The sequence below is a fragment of the Pezoporus wallicus genome, unplaced genomic scaffold, assembly GCF_028554395.1.
Source record: "Pezoporus wallicus isolate ANWC-B61680 ecotype Strahan unplaced genomic scaffold, APGP_CSIRO_Pwel_v1 contig_2543, whole genome shotgun sequence".
Lineage (NCBI taxonomy): Eukaryota > Metazoa > Chordata > Aves > Psittaciformes > Psittacidae > Pezoporus > Pezoporus wallicus.
Genome location: NW_026638172.1, coordinates 2847989 through 2864049, shown reverse-complemented (window position 1 = coordinate 2864049; position 16061 = coordinate 2847989). Strand labels below are relative to the sequence as shown.

The window sequence follows — 16061 nt, the reverse complement described above, 5'->3', positions numbered from 1 at the left end:
GTTAGATGCATTCACTGAAGGAATCTGTGTTTTTGCTTAAGAGGATCATGTATTTGTCCTCTATTCATCAGGTAGAATTAGGAAAGTAAAAGTAAAAGGTTTTCTGGTTGAGCAGAATTGAAATGCAGAATCAGGGTTGTGCAGGACCATTACCTTAGGATTTATCTGAGGGTTAATTTTGAGTTTCACTTTCATTTTTCTTTGTACACTCCTGCAAAACAGAAACCAGCAAACCCTCTAGAGTTATTCCCCTCTGTCACAGGGAAATTTGAAATGCTGGGGTAAAAAGTTGTCAGAAATATGGCTTTCAGCCAGACCTCACCATGCTTATCATAGAATCGTTTAGGTTGGGAAAGACCTTTAAGATCAAGTCCAAACATTAATCTAGACTGCCAAGTCCACTACTAATCACATCTTAGGATGAAGCAGTCTATTCCAAGACAGCACAAACTGCTGTTGACTGTTCTATTAGCTTTGCTGTCACCCCACGACTCCAGTTGGTTAAGTTGACCAAACTGAGCTTCAGCTAGGGAGTGACTCAGAATCTAGTGCATGTGTTTGCATGTGTTACAGCTGAGAGTCCAGGCAGGGGTGGGTCTTAAAAGGAATTGAAACTAAATTGTGAGAAGTCAGAAGTTTTGAGTCTTTCTCTAGCCTTAGCAGTGATACTCCTTTCTGACAAGGCAAGGTACTCCTGAAGCAATGTCTGGAATTCGAGGCTGGAGGGATGGCATCAGGTACAGGATGGCTGCTACCTCCAGTACCCCAGGATCCTTTCAGGATTACCTCTGGGATAGCAACAACAAAAGAGAGGAGGCTGAAAACCCCCAGAAACCAACAACATCTAAAAAGGAGCAAAGTGGCCAAGCATCAGGCTACCAACAACAGCAAGAGCAGTAGTAAGTAATAAGGAGCCTGACTAAGATGATGTTTCATGTATCTGGTGCCTGTTCACTTCACTCGAAGTGTGCACCTTCAAAGGTGGAAATACTTTATAGAGATCCTGTAAATAGGACTGGGCACAGAAGCAGAATGTCTTCATCCTTCTGCAGCCACTTGCTTCCTACATGGGACCTGAGTTGTTCTGGCAGGCTTCCGGATAGCATGGCTTACACCTCGTGTGATAGCAGTGGCCAGTTCTGTAGATCTAGATATTGGTGTATGTGGTGTCTGTTTCTTGGCATCCTTTTTCAAAGTGAAATTTCAAATGTGATTCTAGCTCCGTGTTTTCTGTCTCCTAAAATGTCATCCTGCAAAGTCTAAAAATACTTCCTTTGGCTTAACAGATAAAGGATAAAGGCTATATTCCAGCACTGATCCGAATGCAATCCAGAACACAGAACAGCTTCAAACAGCTTATGCTGACAAGAGTAAAACCAAAGCTTCAGCCCTCAATATCATTTTAGGTTTTATTGGCACCTATGCTCAGCCCATCTCTGATTTTCTAGTGACAGTTCTTAGATGGCTTGTATAAGCTCTAGCTTGCACGTATAATACAGAATAGAAACTGAAAGTAGCATGTGTGTGTATGTGTATTTTATGTGTGCTTACTACAAATATGCTTAGCTGACCCAATCTAATTCTTTACAGTCTTTTTCCCCAAATGTGCTTTTGCTGAGCTATTAGTGCATGTAACACTGCATGCTATTATATGTGCTGACTTTGCTTAGTTTTCTGTCCTCCCCCCCACTTTCAAAGTGCAGCTGATGGAAACTGAAGATTGTTTCGGTTTCCTTTCCTTTCTTTTGGATGAAGAATGTGAAGCCATGCTGTGAAAGAGGTGGCAGGCTGCAGACTGCAATCGGTGATCAGCAGCTTTCCATTATAACCCACAAATGCTTGCCTACTGGGCAGTAATGATACAGGGACTATTAAGAGCTGGGTAGCTTTGAATCTCTCAGCGCTTTAATGGCTGACTTTCAGGAGAGCAAATTCCTGAGTTACAATCTTTGTTTATTTCCTGCCACTTCCAAACATGAAAGACCCTCCTTCTTGCCTGCCCTAACACTGGCAAATATCCACAGTAGAGTGCAGGCAGCCCTAAGTTTGCTTGTGTATTTGTGCTATGTATAATTTGTTGTTGTGTTTTGGAGGGGCACGGAGGCCAGGGGATGGATAGTGAGAGTTTTCCCATTGGTATAACTGTCTTTGGACAGATTTGTTCTGGGATGCAAACCCACTTGTACAGGTTACATAAATGCTTAACCAATTGGTTAGCCTGAGATCCCCATAGAATTGAAGGCTAGAGCAAATATATTCACCCAGATTCTGACCAGATGATCACAGAATTGTAGAATGGTTAGGGTTGGAAAGGACCTTAAGAGCATCTAGTTCCAACCCCTATGATGGAATCCTCCTTAAAGCTAAATAAGCTTTGGGGGAAGAATAATTTAAAACCCTGTTCTCTTTTTCATCTTTGTATGATGCTTACAGAAAGCTGTTGTGCATCCAATGCAGGGACTGCTGAAAGTTTTTCTGCTGCGTGATACGAGAGATTCTGTGTTTTCATAAAGTTGCAACAAAGAATTAATTCTTAAACATGGAGTGTACAAATTAAAGTTAGCGTTACTATGTAGCCAGTGAGGAGAGGTGAGGGAAAGGCAGATTCAAACAGAAACTCTGTAGTATGACTGGGAAACATACTCAAAAAGCAAACAAGACTGGTGTTTACTTCCTTCTCTTGAGGAGGGGGATGCTAGCAGTCAATCTGGATGGGATGAAACTGCTTAAACTCTAATTTCCTTTAACTAACCCAGGTTGAAATGGTAGATAGTGTCTGAAATGCTGAAGGACGCAAGGGCTGCTATTTATTCTTAAAAAATAAAATTGCTATTTCATTCATTGTTTTCTTCAGCTCTCTCAAGTTATGTTTCAAACAAGATCTCAGATTAAAATGTGATTTTAACAGTGATAAAGCTGACTCAGCCTTTTAGCCAACACACCTTTTTAAACATGATCTTTAAAATTAAAATGCTAAGACACCCTCAAAGTAGTCCAGGTTTTCAGACTCTGAGATAACCAGGGGTTGAACAGAGCAGTTGGAGAGCTGAAGTCATAAGGTATCAGTAGAAGAAATGATGCACAGACTAGCATTAACCTAGAAGATTTTTTGGAATATGCATAGCAGGGGGAGCATGAGGGGCCAAAGCTGGATACCTCTGTGCCAATGAGTGCCTCTATTCCAGCTTGTCTGCTGCTTCCTATTTTTTGAAAACAAGCAGGATGTGGTTTTGCTGGCAGCAAAGCAGAAGTTGGAGTCTCTTTTGAAGTCTATGTGTGAACTGCTTCCATGCAAACCCTCAGTCTGAAGCTGTGCTTCAGAGCAATTGGGAGTGAGAAAACACCTTTGCAGCATGTCAGTGATATCTGGTGACATTTCATGTAGACTGGACACATGAAATACATATGGGATGTGGCATGTTGTGGTCTTATCCACTAGTCAACATTCAAACTTGACTATTAAAAAGCACAAGGTGAGCAACTGATATTAGAGGGTAATTTTTCTCTTGCTTTGGAAAAGCCCTTATATATGTCAAGACTGAGAAGTTATAATAAAATGGTCCTAATTAAGTTAAGAAAAATACTTTTTCAAATGTAAAATTCAGATCAAACTTTGCACATCCCCTTATAGTTATATATAGTATATGATTTCAGGCCATAGAAAAAAAATCACCAGGATGACAAGTGCTTGAAACTGCATATAATAATAAGCTTGAATGTAAGTTACTTCACTTTGTCTGCTAAGTGCCATGAAATTAACTTGTAGAAAGTGAACTCACAAATTGCCCCTGTTCATGTCTATTCAGAAACAAAAGCCTGTATGAAGAAAAAGTGGAGGAAATTGGGGAAATTAGAGGCTGAACTATAGCTACCGCCTGAAAAAGGAAATGCTGCTCTCATTCAGCATTCTGCCCTTGGCACCTTTAAAGCTGGCAAGAATAATATTGGTTCTGGTAAAATCCATTAAAAAAAATCAAATTCAGATAATAAAATCTGAAGATACATTGTCACACAGCTGGTAACAATCCCTCATCATTTTGTATGAAACGAGAGCAGAGAATGCTTGACTCATAAAGTTGTATTCTTTGACTGCTGAAGCCAAATCCATCAGGGTTTTTCTTTTCTTCCTTTTCCATTCTTCATCCTAAATTAAAAAGAAAAATATCCATAGTATTGTCAGACTTCTCAATCTTTTTCTGACAGAGTATATTTAACAGTTCTTCTGAAAATTTTATTTTGTTTCACAGTCTGAAATTTCTTTTTAAAAGCACAAAATTAGTCTATGAAATGGCAGGCAGATGCTTAGCAAAATTCTTTTTTTACCCCCTGCCCTGTCAGTAGTGGGAGTGCTAGAAGGGTAATTTGAATTATGGACAATCTGTTTACAGCTGTGTTCTGCTGCGCAGGAGAAATCTCCCAACTCTCTATCTTTCAGGCTGATGTACTAATCTTTACAGCCTAGAGATGCCTGCTTTCACAGTGGTCAGTAGCCAGCCTTGTCTGCAGCCAAGTGTCTGGTGGCAGGTCTGCATAAAAGAATAACTGCAGTAAGACTTCTGTTAGTCTGGATTCTGGTGGCTGCTGTGTTCCTTATAGAGGTGGGGAGCAAGCCCTCCTAAATCCTGTGTTAGAAGGTTTTCTCAGAAGAGCTGGATGTGCACAAGACCTGGCATGTTCCCTTGGTGCATAGCTTGATGAGGAGCTGTGGTGAGATGGTGGAGAAGGAACATATGGGAGGGTACTGTGTTTGGGCAGGGGAAATGAACAGACAACAAATACTGCAAGGCAGAGGTAGATGAAATATATTGTCGAAAAGAAAGTGGGGAAAGCAGAGGTGAATACGCCACTAGTATATGTCTTAATCTTAATAGGATACTGCATCTGACCTGCTCAGCTCTCCAAGCATGCTGGCAAGCCTGACTCACAACACATGGATACCTCTGCAGGAGGTAGCTCTGCTCAGCACTGGTGTTGCCAAGCCCATTACCCAGCCTGCCCGTGTATGGATACTTTGTGCTCCTCACGGCTAGTGACTACCATGTGCTCCAGCTGGCTCTGGCACACCCGCTGCATCCTTGGCACTGTGCTGTGCTGAGGTAGCTGAGCTGCTTTGGGACCTGGGGACAACATAAACACAGCTGTATTTGATTTCATCAGACTTTGTTGGGTCTGATATTAGCCTATCACACTGGCACAGCGAACTCACACTGGTGCCCGAGAGTGTATGCTGACTAATGGCATGTTAGCATTTCCAGAGAAGAGAGAAAGCTTTTCTGTGAGCCAGGTTTGGGCTGAGAGATACCCCTTGGCTCACTGGTTTAGTCCATCACTGTGACAATTTCCTTAGAGCTTTAGAAAGGTGGTTGAGATAGTCCAAAATGAGATGCTGGCTGAAGCACTTGCTGTTCTTTCTACTGTGCTGTCATATGCCAAACCCTGACCAAGCTGCTGAATCTGAGCCCCATCTTAATTCCTGGAAATTCAGTTCTGAGATTTACTCTTTGGACCAAATTGTAACTTCTGAAATTTCTCTACAATCTTGTGGGTAACAGGACTGAGATTTGATTGCCAACAGCAGAACCACAGTTCTGTTGCTTTCCTGCTTGTTTCAGACTCTTACCTTCTCCTGGGCCTCTCTCTGCTGCTGTTTTCCTCCTGCTTTTCCCCCACATAAGTTCACTTCTGCAGGATTTAACTCACTATGGCAAAAACATTGTCTGTTTTAATGAAAGCTTTAGCTAACCAGAGGGACCAGATAGAGAAGTGAGTTACCCTGGCTTAATAAGCTTCCAGGCATCAGGTGAACTGTGGTAATTAAGTTCACACTTAGCCTGTGGCAAAAAGAGGACAAAATCCATGAATGTAGACTTCTGATGATAAACATTTTCTGCTAATGCACTTTATTTTCTGCCTCTCATGTAAAGAGTACACATGGAGCTAGGATGAATCAGACAGTGTATAGTGTTTAGGCCCAGTAATTCACTTTTGTCTCTGAGCTGCAAACTGGTAAGATGCTGCTTCTGATAAAGATGGAAAGGGAGAGACTCAAGCCTGCATGCAAGGTTTGTATACCCTCCTGGAGCTCTGCTTATGGCAGTGCCATGGCATAGAGCATATTGAGCTGTGGCTGTCAGTTATTGATAGCATCTGGCCTGGTGGGCCTTGCAAAATAGGAATACCTACAGGACAGTTGTCTACTCCCTGGGATTTGGCTTCTTGTAGCCCTCTGACTTGACAGCTTCCATGGTGCTTAGCAGCATGTGGATGTTCCGTCAGGCATGGGAGCACTGGTGAACACAATACTTTGTGGTGTCATGGATGCTTTTAAAGCGATTCCTGATAATTGACTGCAACGTTTAGCTTGGTGCATCTTTGAATGAGAATTAACAATTGTGTTTGGCACTTTGGTCCCTTTTCTCTTCTAAATTCAGTCTTAACAGTATTTATTGCAGTATTTCACCTATATCTTCACTTCTGTCCTTTCTCCAAATTGAACCTGCCCAGATCTTCTTCCCAAGCTTTAATCATCTGCATTGCTCTCCAACTACACTCAGATTCGGTCTCCTACTTAGAGCCCATTGCCCAGCAGAGCAAAATATTTAGCTTTTAGCTTTGTGGCATTCATGTACTGGTGCACTGCAGCATAAAACACAGTAGAACTGGAAATATTTTACAATAGCCATTACTTTTGTAACTCTTTAAATTACTTCACACGTCATTTGGAAATCTCTCCAGTGGTAGGTGACTGGAGTAGGCTTGAGGAAATGCTTAAGGACACAGCCATACAGAAAACATTATTAGTGAATATTTTTTCAGTGTTAGAAATAAGCTATTTTATACAAATCTGAAAGAAAGTAGAACAAAGGTTTCTGTGGTCTATACCCTTAAAACATTGAAAAGGTGCTCTTGAGTAGTGCTAGTTAGATGAATAGACTTACACACAGGATGCAGAATTTAAGATGGCAAACATGGTGTTCTCTGTGTTGCTGGTCACTCAGACTATAAACTCTCCTTGGCAATTTTCTGTGACTCTGTTGCATGTTTCTCCAGACCGAAACGTTTCTCTCTATATTTCTATTTTTATATATATATATTGTTATCTAGGTACTTATCTTCCCACTACTGTGGTATTTGACATCTATCTGAAAAATCATATGAGGTTGCATTTTGGTTTTATTTCAATACAGATACATTCTCTTATTGGGTTATAACTTTCTTATTCTCATTAATATCTGTTCAGTCTCTCTAATTAGTCAATACATTCCCATGTTCTGTGGACAAAGTAAACAAAAAAAAGTCTTATCAAGCTTTATATGATCTATAAATGTAGAAGACAATTTGCTTCTCCGTTTTGAAGAATTATAAAGTGGATAAGATGTTCTCCCCACCTCCTCCAGTGACTTCTGTACTTTTATTTATAAAACAATCCTACTTCAAAGATAGTCTCAAGTCATATAACAATAAGAATCACTGTTAGGGAACCTGTAAAGTCAAATTCTTTATCATCTTATTTGGTTGTGAATTTTGAAGCACTTCATATATTGATATAAAGTATAAAAAGTCTGTACACCACTGATAGCTTCAGATTTTCACATTTCCTTAATTGCTACCCAGGTAAGTAGGATAATATGTTCCAGACTTACGGCTACTGTGACAACTCAGAAGCTGACTGGAATATTAAATTGACAGGCTGTAGTGGGTTTTATGGGCTTTACTGGAACAGAGGTTTTGTCTGAACAAAGAAATAACATGCAATATCCTGCAAATTGGCTAAAAAAAAACCCAGGTGAAAGCTGGTGGTGGTTTTCTTTCCATTAACCTGCTTTCCTTCAAAATAATCTCAAGAAAACAAGGGACACTAGGTATGGTTTTTAATTTTAGCATTAAAACTGGTAGGGCAGGTGAAGTCTCTAAAGCAAAAGCCCATCTGTCTCCCCTCCTGCTGTAGGCTTGTAGACTTTCACCCACTCCACAAGAAGTTTACCATGTGCATGCTCTTTCTTTCCCCTGATCCCAGTACCCATACCTTACATATCTATCTCTCTGGAGACAAAGGTGAACAGTATAAAATTAGATAAACTTAATAATGCTTTTTCTTCTGTTTTATGTACTCTTAACTTGGAGTAAAACAAAACATGTAGTATAAGCACTAGGTAACAGACAACCGAAAGATGGTATCCTTCCTTACCCTCTCCCACTGGTGACTTGACATCCTAATTTTATTTTACCTTTGCCTTTATTTCAATAACATGGAAACCAAACTGGCCTTTAATTAAACATTCTTTTAATCACAATAACTTTAAACCTCTCTTTGGAAGACAGAGCAGAGCTTTCCCTGGCGATAAGCGTATCGTCACCTCTAAGCTTTTCATAAACTGATTGGCCTTTGCTGTATTGCATATGCTGTTCTTCTGAGCTCAGAGATAATGACCATGGTCATATGTCAGAAGAATGACCCCCACTTGGCCTCCCAGACTCCTAGCCTTCCAGCTAAAAAGCAGAAGCAGATAAAGGAAATGATTCATGGCACAAGGACTAGAACTGATACCGTGATTTCTCATGCATATGCAGACAGACATTTTCTTTTGAAAGCGATTCCTAATGTTTTAAAAAAGCAACCATTCAAACACTGTTGTAAGTCATCAAAGTGCATCTGATGATGTGAAAACTCTGTTGTCCTCTAGTGCTGTGAAGCAGTGTGATGTCTGAGATGCACTGATGGCTTTTTTTGGGGGTGGAAATAGGTAGCCCAGCAACCCAGACATTTTTTTTTCACTAACAAAGAGAGGGGGCTGTAAGATCCTTATTTTTTATGTTTCAACTTGAGAGAAATATGATCTTAATATCTGAAACAGCCAAGAAAAACTACTAAAAAAATTGTGGCACTGATAATTGCACAGCAGCTTGTCAAGGCAGTTTGGGATAAGGCAAATGCTACTATTCAGTCAAATAAAGAAAACTCTGAAGAAACGTCACTGATGGGGAATGTTATGCCATAAGCAAGAGGGTTGTCAAAACTTATTTTAAGTAACTGTTGTACTTGTGAAATGAATGCCAGAGGGGTGTTGCTGCTGTCTTAGCTCCTGCCTTTGAGGGCCTGGGATTTGGTGGAGAGGTGAAGAGCAGTCTTGTGGATGCCAGGCTATGCTGGCAGGAAGGGAAAGGATCATACTAAATGGCACCATTAAAGTTCACAGCTCTATCTTTACTAGTTTAATCTCATAAATTAACCCACAGCCTCCTGGAATAAGTCTTCAAAGAGAAAGAGGTAATTGGATATAAATACTTTCCTTCCCAAACCCTGAATTACAGTGATACAGCAGCAGGCAGCTTTTTGCACTTTGATCTCTTTGCATGATTTTTATTCACTTTTCAGCTTCAGTCTCAGGCCACATTCTTTCATTAGTTTTCCACAGCCAACAGTGGTCTCTCCACTTTCTATTTTGTCCTCTAGCCAGCCTCTGTGGCCCTTTCTTCTTTTAAAAGGCTTGGCCTTCACCCCTCATTATTCTTTGTTGTCTGCTCTTCTCCTTGGGCCTTCTTCATAATGAAGTCAGATGAAATACTTGTCACCATGCATTCAGGTAAAACCTTGCTGAATGCTGCAGACAGACTGAGCTTACTCTGGTACATGGAGCCAAGTGCTCTTAGTGCTTCTCTGGTAAACCTGCACCCCTGTGGCTCAGCCTCTGCTGAGCGGGAGCAGTATAAATTCCTACCTGCACAATACACTGTCTGACAAAACCCTTTGTTTTCTCCAAGTGGAACTGACATGTTTTCATCACTCTTTTGATCACCTGGAGTCTCTAATACACTCTGAACCCTGTCCTGCCTCTTTGCTGTCACGTTAGATTGATAGCTCCCTGAGACAGCAACTGCATTTTGAATTGAGTCTAGCAAACAGGGCCTTTGTCCTGATTCAGTGAGTCGCACCTTAGGCATGACAGCAAGATAAATACACCCAAGGAATTCCTCCTGCCTGACAAACACAAGGCTAACAAAGAAGCTAAGGCTTGGGAAGAGAGCGAGTCACCTGGGTCCATCACAAACAGTGTGATTTTGCATGTTCCTTGGACTATTTTGGGGCAGACTGCCTAAACCCACAAGGTGGTGACTGTGAGGTGCCCTTGATGTATGGGGTGGGACTGGAGCACCAGTGCTCTTCCCAGTAGACTGTTCTTTGTGCCTGAGCAAGCTGTGGAAGTAGTTGTCTACTGCATGGAACATTCTGATTCAAGGAAGTAATTTGATTTGAAATGCATGAGTTTTGAGGTCAGCAATCTGGCATGAGGCTTGAATAAGAAGAGTGAAGGCTATGCTAAAATGTTATCCTTGGTATTTGCAACCAACTCCAACAATAACAAATATTCCTAGAATATTTACAAAAAGTTCCTGAAGAGCTGAATCAAATTAAATACCAGGTTTGATACAAAGTTAGTTGGTACAACAGCAGAAAGCTGATGAAGGAGCCCCCATCTAGTCCTGGTTTTGTGAAGACAGGAAACTGAGTGTTTTCTTTCTTTTTAGTGTCGGCCCTTATGTCTTGATAACTCCAAATGAAACCAGAAGAAACCAGCTGCAGCAAAGTAAGTTGGGTCATCTAATATGATAACAACTTATTTCTGTTTGAATAAATGTATGGGTTTGTGCACTTTATTGCCTTTGCAACTTTCATCCTCATTTTCACGATGTTTTTCTGTGTGCAGCAGTAACAGTGAAGTCAGTGCTATGAGCATTATTCATGATAATGTAGGCTTTTCATAGGAATAACTTCTCACCTGGCTAAACTTCATGAAGAATAAGCCTTGTTCAGGAAAAGGTTTTTGGTAATTTCAGTGCCGGAGTTGTTCAAGTTGGATTCTACAAGACTCATCTGGAATTAGCTCTGTCCCACTTTTACAGGATTGAGGTCAGATGGCAGAACACTCTCTGGGTTAGGGGGAGGAAGAAGGAAAAGTAAGTAAGAAATGTTAAGACTAAAGCAACTAGAACCACTGTTGGTTCTTGAATCTCCATGTAAGGATTGTAGGTGGCTCTTTTAATGAAGCTTGTAAAGATCATTTTAGATGGAAAATATCTGTGGATATAAGTTCACTTTTATTTGGCTTTAAGTCTTGCCTTTGAAAGTAGCCAAGCAGGATAACTTCTGCCAGAAAGATTTGGTGAAGTTACAACAAGAGGTGGTTGTAAAAGAAATTCTGTATGCAGAGGTGACCAAGCACCGCAGCCCTACATTCCTGACTGTTTATTTGTGCAAGTTATGAAAGTCTGAAGGAATGTCACTCACATTTTGAGCCCTCAAGAAAGCAGTGCAATTAAATAATTTTTTCTCTAACATAATGAGTTCAGCTCAAATGCTTCACCATTAGATTGGTATAGGGTTGGGTTTCCTTTGGCTGCAAGAAAGAAAATGGATTTTTCCTGAATCAAACTATAATCTTCTGGAAGGAGAAATAAAAACATGATCTTAGAGCTGGCTCTGACGTCAGCAGCAAAGATGCTTCTGCTCTAATAAAGATCTGTTTTCACTCTGTGCCACCAGTGTTCAAGTTTGAAGCATGCCAGGTGTTTCTGCCTTGGATGCTGCCAGAAATATACTCTCAACAAGTCCAGTCTCTACATAAGTACTTGTTTCAAAGGTGAAATAACAAGCTGGTTTCTATCTTCAGCCTCTTTAGGGACTTGCCCAGGAACTAGCTTTGTCTTGTTAGAGGAGAGCTGGTGTTATCATCTGATAGCCATAGACTGCCGCTAGAAAATATGATTCATATTAGTTTTAGTAAGAATGAAATGAGTGCCTAGAGGAATTATGTACTTCTGTAAAACAAAGCTCCGCTTTCCATAGGCTTTGTCAGCCTTGCTATTTTTTCCCTTTGTCAGTCAATTTGAAAGCACAGTTTAACCAACCAGCCATCCCTGACCATGCGGCTGGTGCCTCTGGCTGTATTGACTAGACTTCACCTGACCACACCGGGAACTTGCCACCTACCATACATGGATGAGATGTTGAAGTGTCTTACTCTGAAGCTGAATTATGCATTCCTCCTGTTGTTATGTAGGGAGCATGTAGCTGGGAGGGAAGATCACTTTTTTTATTCCCTGCTGGGGAGCGTTACACTACAAGCACTTCCCTCCATGCAGCAATAACATCTTAAACGTAACAGCTTCTGCTTTGTCTAGAAGAGTAAACACTGTGGCATTTGCCTACAGGTTCCTAGGGGTTAAAAAGCAGTTTATTATCTGTCCCTTTACTCTTTTTTGTTGTTTTGCTTTTGGGGTTTGATTCAGAGAATACTCCAGGAACAAACTTGCCAACAAAGTTTTCAAGCAGGTATTCTTTATTGCGGCGCCGGGAGACACGATGGATAGCTCCTCCTAACGTGTGTCTCCGTATTGCTACACAAGCCGTCCTTATATAGTCACTGGGCATATATACATATTCATGAGGCTACGTATGGATGACATCATTTTCCAGAAAGTTCTCCCCATGTGTACAGAATTGTGGTGGTGGTCTCTGAGGGTTGTTTACTTCTTCCAACAATCTTCATCACTTCTGGCAGCCTTTGAAACATGCACAGTAGATGCTTATACCAGCTTAATTGGTTCGTTAGCACCAGAGACATAATAATCCTCCTGTCCTCCTACTTATCAGTTAGTTTAACTGTAGCCCAACCTGGACACACACCATTCCCAGATACTCCTTATCCCTGTGTCCTGTTCTTCTAGACTGTTTTTCTTAAAACTATGTCAACTATAATGATTTATCTTGTACAAGAATTCTCAGTATGCTCTCTAGCTGTACTGTACTTTTTTTCTATGTATCATGCACCTCAGTAATTTTCCACTGCTATTGTTAAAAAGCCATGAAACTTAACATTACTTAGAACTGATTCTAAAGGTTTATATATTCCATTTTGTAATTTTGTGCCCCCGCCCCTTGTCTCAGGTTAAGTCCTAAGGTTTTTTTCACCATACAGTCTGAAATTAGGCAAAATGTTTGTTTTGTTAGCTGATCATTGCTCTGACTATGTAACCTCCTGGGGGGTGTCTGCACCCCTTGAAAACAAGTTTGTCTGTTCTTGGATGGTCTTCAGGGTCACATAAAATTAACAACAATACCTCCTTTTTAGTGTCGCCTCTAACTTTCATATATTTGTTTCTTCTTGTACCTGCTCAGTTGCTAAGAAAGAGCTGGATGACCTGCAGTGGTGGAAGGAAACGCACAGGCAAAGGCCGATTAACTTGGTTCCACAGAGACTGGGTAAGACATGCAAATCATCTATTATGAGTTATAAAAATTTATTTTCCAGGTCATGAGACATTTTTCACTTTTTCTCTCATGCTACTTATTAAAGAGATTCAATGTCCATCAGGGCTAACATGAGCCTACTGTGTGTACTCTGTGTTTTTTGATGGTCATGGCAACAAAGATGTTTCTGAAACAAAACAGCATAGACTGTCACCCAAGAAATCTGTCAAGATCAGTGTAGAAAATCTATACTAATATTTGGGAAGAGAGGCAGATTATCCCTCCTGCTGGTGACATTGTCTGTGGTTGGTGTCTCTGTTGGGGTGCACACTTGGCATTAGTGTGCAGATGGACAGCATGTGTCAGAGACCCTCCAGTTACCTACAAGAAAACTCCTCTGTGTTAGGGGCCAGTACATGTGCTTTCCTGACTGCTGGCTCTTTAAAAGGCAAAAGTGATCCCTTCAGCTTCAGCCATTTGCAGGCTAAATGAATGAGGCTCTGGATTACCAATTTTATAAAAACAACAACAGACACAGGTAAATGGAAAACAGGATAAAAGGCTGCAGGAACTTAAGTCACTCTGAACTGATGTGTTTGATAAGGTAGCCAATTTTTTTTCTAGACAGGTGATCTCTTCAATTGTAAGCACTATAAATAATTTAATTTAGTGCTATTTGGGTGTTAGCTAAAAAAAAAATAAAAAAGATGAAAAGTTAAAAAACTAATGAACCTGCCTCCAACCTTGTATGGAAATTAAGACTGAAGATTATGCTGAAGCAAGAGGAAAGCTATTAGAAGTGCTTTTGAAGTACCAGTCTTCAGACCTATCTTGTTTTACTATCTTTCTTTAATGTCTTTGGCATAAAAGGTAGGAAAGAGCTGATGAAACTTGCTAGCCAGACAAAACTTGAAAGCATCATCCATATAGAACATGATGAGGATACTGCACAGCAAAAATGGGATGACCTTCAGGAACTGCACTAATAGAAATTGGCAAAATTAATTCTGACAAAGTGGAGGATTAAAATGATTCCTCTATTAATTTTGTAGATCTGGAACTGCTCTTCCTTTGCTTTGCTGTCATAGGAGAATTTGGGGTAAACAGTGCAGGTTATCATCTGTCTTGACCTGGGAACTAAGTTCTTTCTTTGCCATGCTGCACAATGTAAGTTTCGTGTGATGCACTGTGTATAAAAATTTGTACCAGGTGGGAGATGGAGGAATTCAAACTGACTCCAATGAAGATTTGTGTTTGTGGTCAGGATGATACTGGTCCCACATGTTTCTTTTGCCCAGCAGCCTGAGTCCCAGTTGGTTGCAGTGGTGAGACTAACCTTGAAATTCGATGTAACACCCTGTGTTCCCAGCCATCCATGTGCAGTCATGTAGATGGATGTACTCTTTGTGAATTCAAGCTGCTTCTTCTTGCCTGTGAGCAGTTCCTAGTAGACATGCTTCTGTCCCAAGAGGAACACAAAGAGAAATCTAAACCCAGAAGTTTTGTGTGTGTTGTCTATGCAGAATGTGTGCAGGCTGGCTGTGTGCCTGGGTGTGTGGTGGCAAATTTGCAGTGACTGGGTGTGGGAAGTCTTCTTCTGGTCCCACTGCATTTTTTGGAAAGAAGCAAATTAAGAGGGGGAAAGAAAGCTGAAAGAACTCAGGGAGTTTATATGAGCTCTTCAGTCAGAGTCTAGCTGCCACTTTGAAAGACCCCTGGAGACTTGAGACACATGCACTATGTTCAGTGCCTCTGAAAAGAGGTAAGGTGCAAAGATCATTAGATCTTATCATTCCCACAGGAACAAATTTGGAACAGAAGAGAGCTCAAGGAAGGAGAAAAAAACACAAGTGGCATCTCTAATTTCACAAATGTAGGTACTCATTAAGGTAAAAAGTATCGTATATTATTTCCTCAGAGTGATTTTAAGAGACTACACATCTGGTCCAAGTCACCAGAGAATTCTTGAAGTTTCTAATGTTCCACAGGGAAATAGATATTCTGGATTTCAACTCTCTAATATTCGACTGGCAAATTTTCAGGTACCATGGAGGGTTGAGAGCAATGAAAGATGCATGTTCCGCTGTTTTCTCCATGACCAATAAGTGGAGCAAAGCTTGATAAATGCCATAGTCTCTTTTTTTGATCATGCTATATAAAACCAGTCACAACATACTCTGACTTCAGTGGAATGTTGGACGCATTACATGCAAGCCAAACCGAATGAATTAAACCTGGCTGAAAGGCTATAGGCAGTGGCTAATAATGAAGAAAAAACTGTTGAGAGCTTATGTCCAGCAAAACATGCAGAAAAATGCAGTGAACACAAGAGTTCTAAATGTTGCCAATAAAAGACTAGAAAGAAAGACCACACATCCAAAAAGATATAAAACTTGGTCAGTAGCGATCCTATTTTCTAGACTTGGGGGAGAGACACTCTACAATGCAAGTTGTGTGCTTATTGCTACTGTAAGCTTGTTGCTTGTATACCGTATGGCCAGTCTTTCTTGAGAGTTTAATCTTAACTGAGTTATTACAGTATCACAGTATCACAGTATGCTATAGATTGGAAGGGACCTCAAAAGATCATCTAGTTCAATCCCCCTGCCGGAGCAGGAACACCTAGATAATGTTACACAGGAATGTGTCCAGGCGGGTTTTGAATGTCTCCAGGGAAGGAGACTCCAACACCTCCCTGGGCAGCCTGTTCCAGTGTTCTGTCACCCTCACTGAGAAGAAGTTTCTTCTCAAGTTTAAGTGGAACCTCTTGTGTTCCAGTTTGTACCCATTACCCCTTGTCCTATCATTGTTT

At 40.7% G+C, this 16061-nt stretch overlaps 1 protein-coding gene across 3 annotated transcripts in view; it reads left to right on the top strand.

Annotated features, from left to right (window-relative positions):
- The first annotated feature begins 586 nt into the window (after positions 1–586).
- Positions 587–16061, top strand: part of EPSTI1 (epithelial stromal interaction 1) — a 52398-nt gene continuing 36923 nt past the window's right edge. For 2 of the 3 annotated variants that reach the window (XM_057409725.1, XM_057409724.1), the window contains exons 1-3: positions 587–899; positions 10528–10586; positions 13178–13261. In XM_057409725.1, coding sequence (XP_057265708.1) covers positions 703–899; positions 10528–10586; positions 13178–13261 — 340 coding nt within the window. In that variant the 5' untranslated portion in view covers positions 587–702. The remainder of the gene's footprint in view (positions 900–10527; positions 10587–13177; positions 13262–16061) is intronic. The other variant, XM_057409726.1, reaches the window with a different exon arrangement.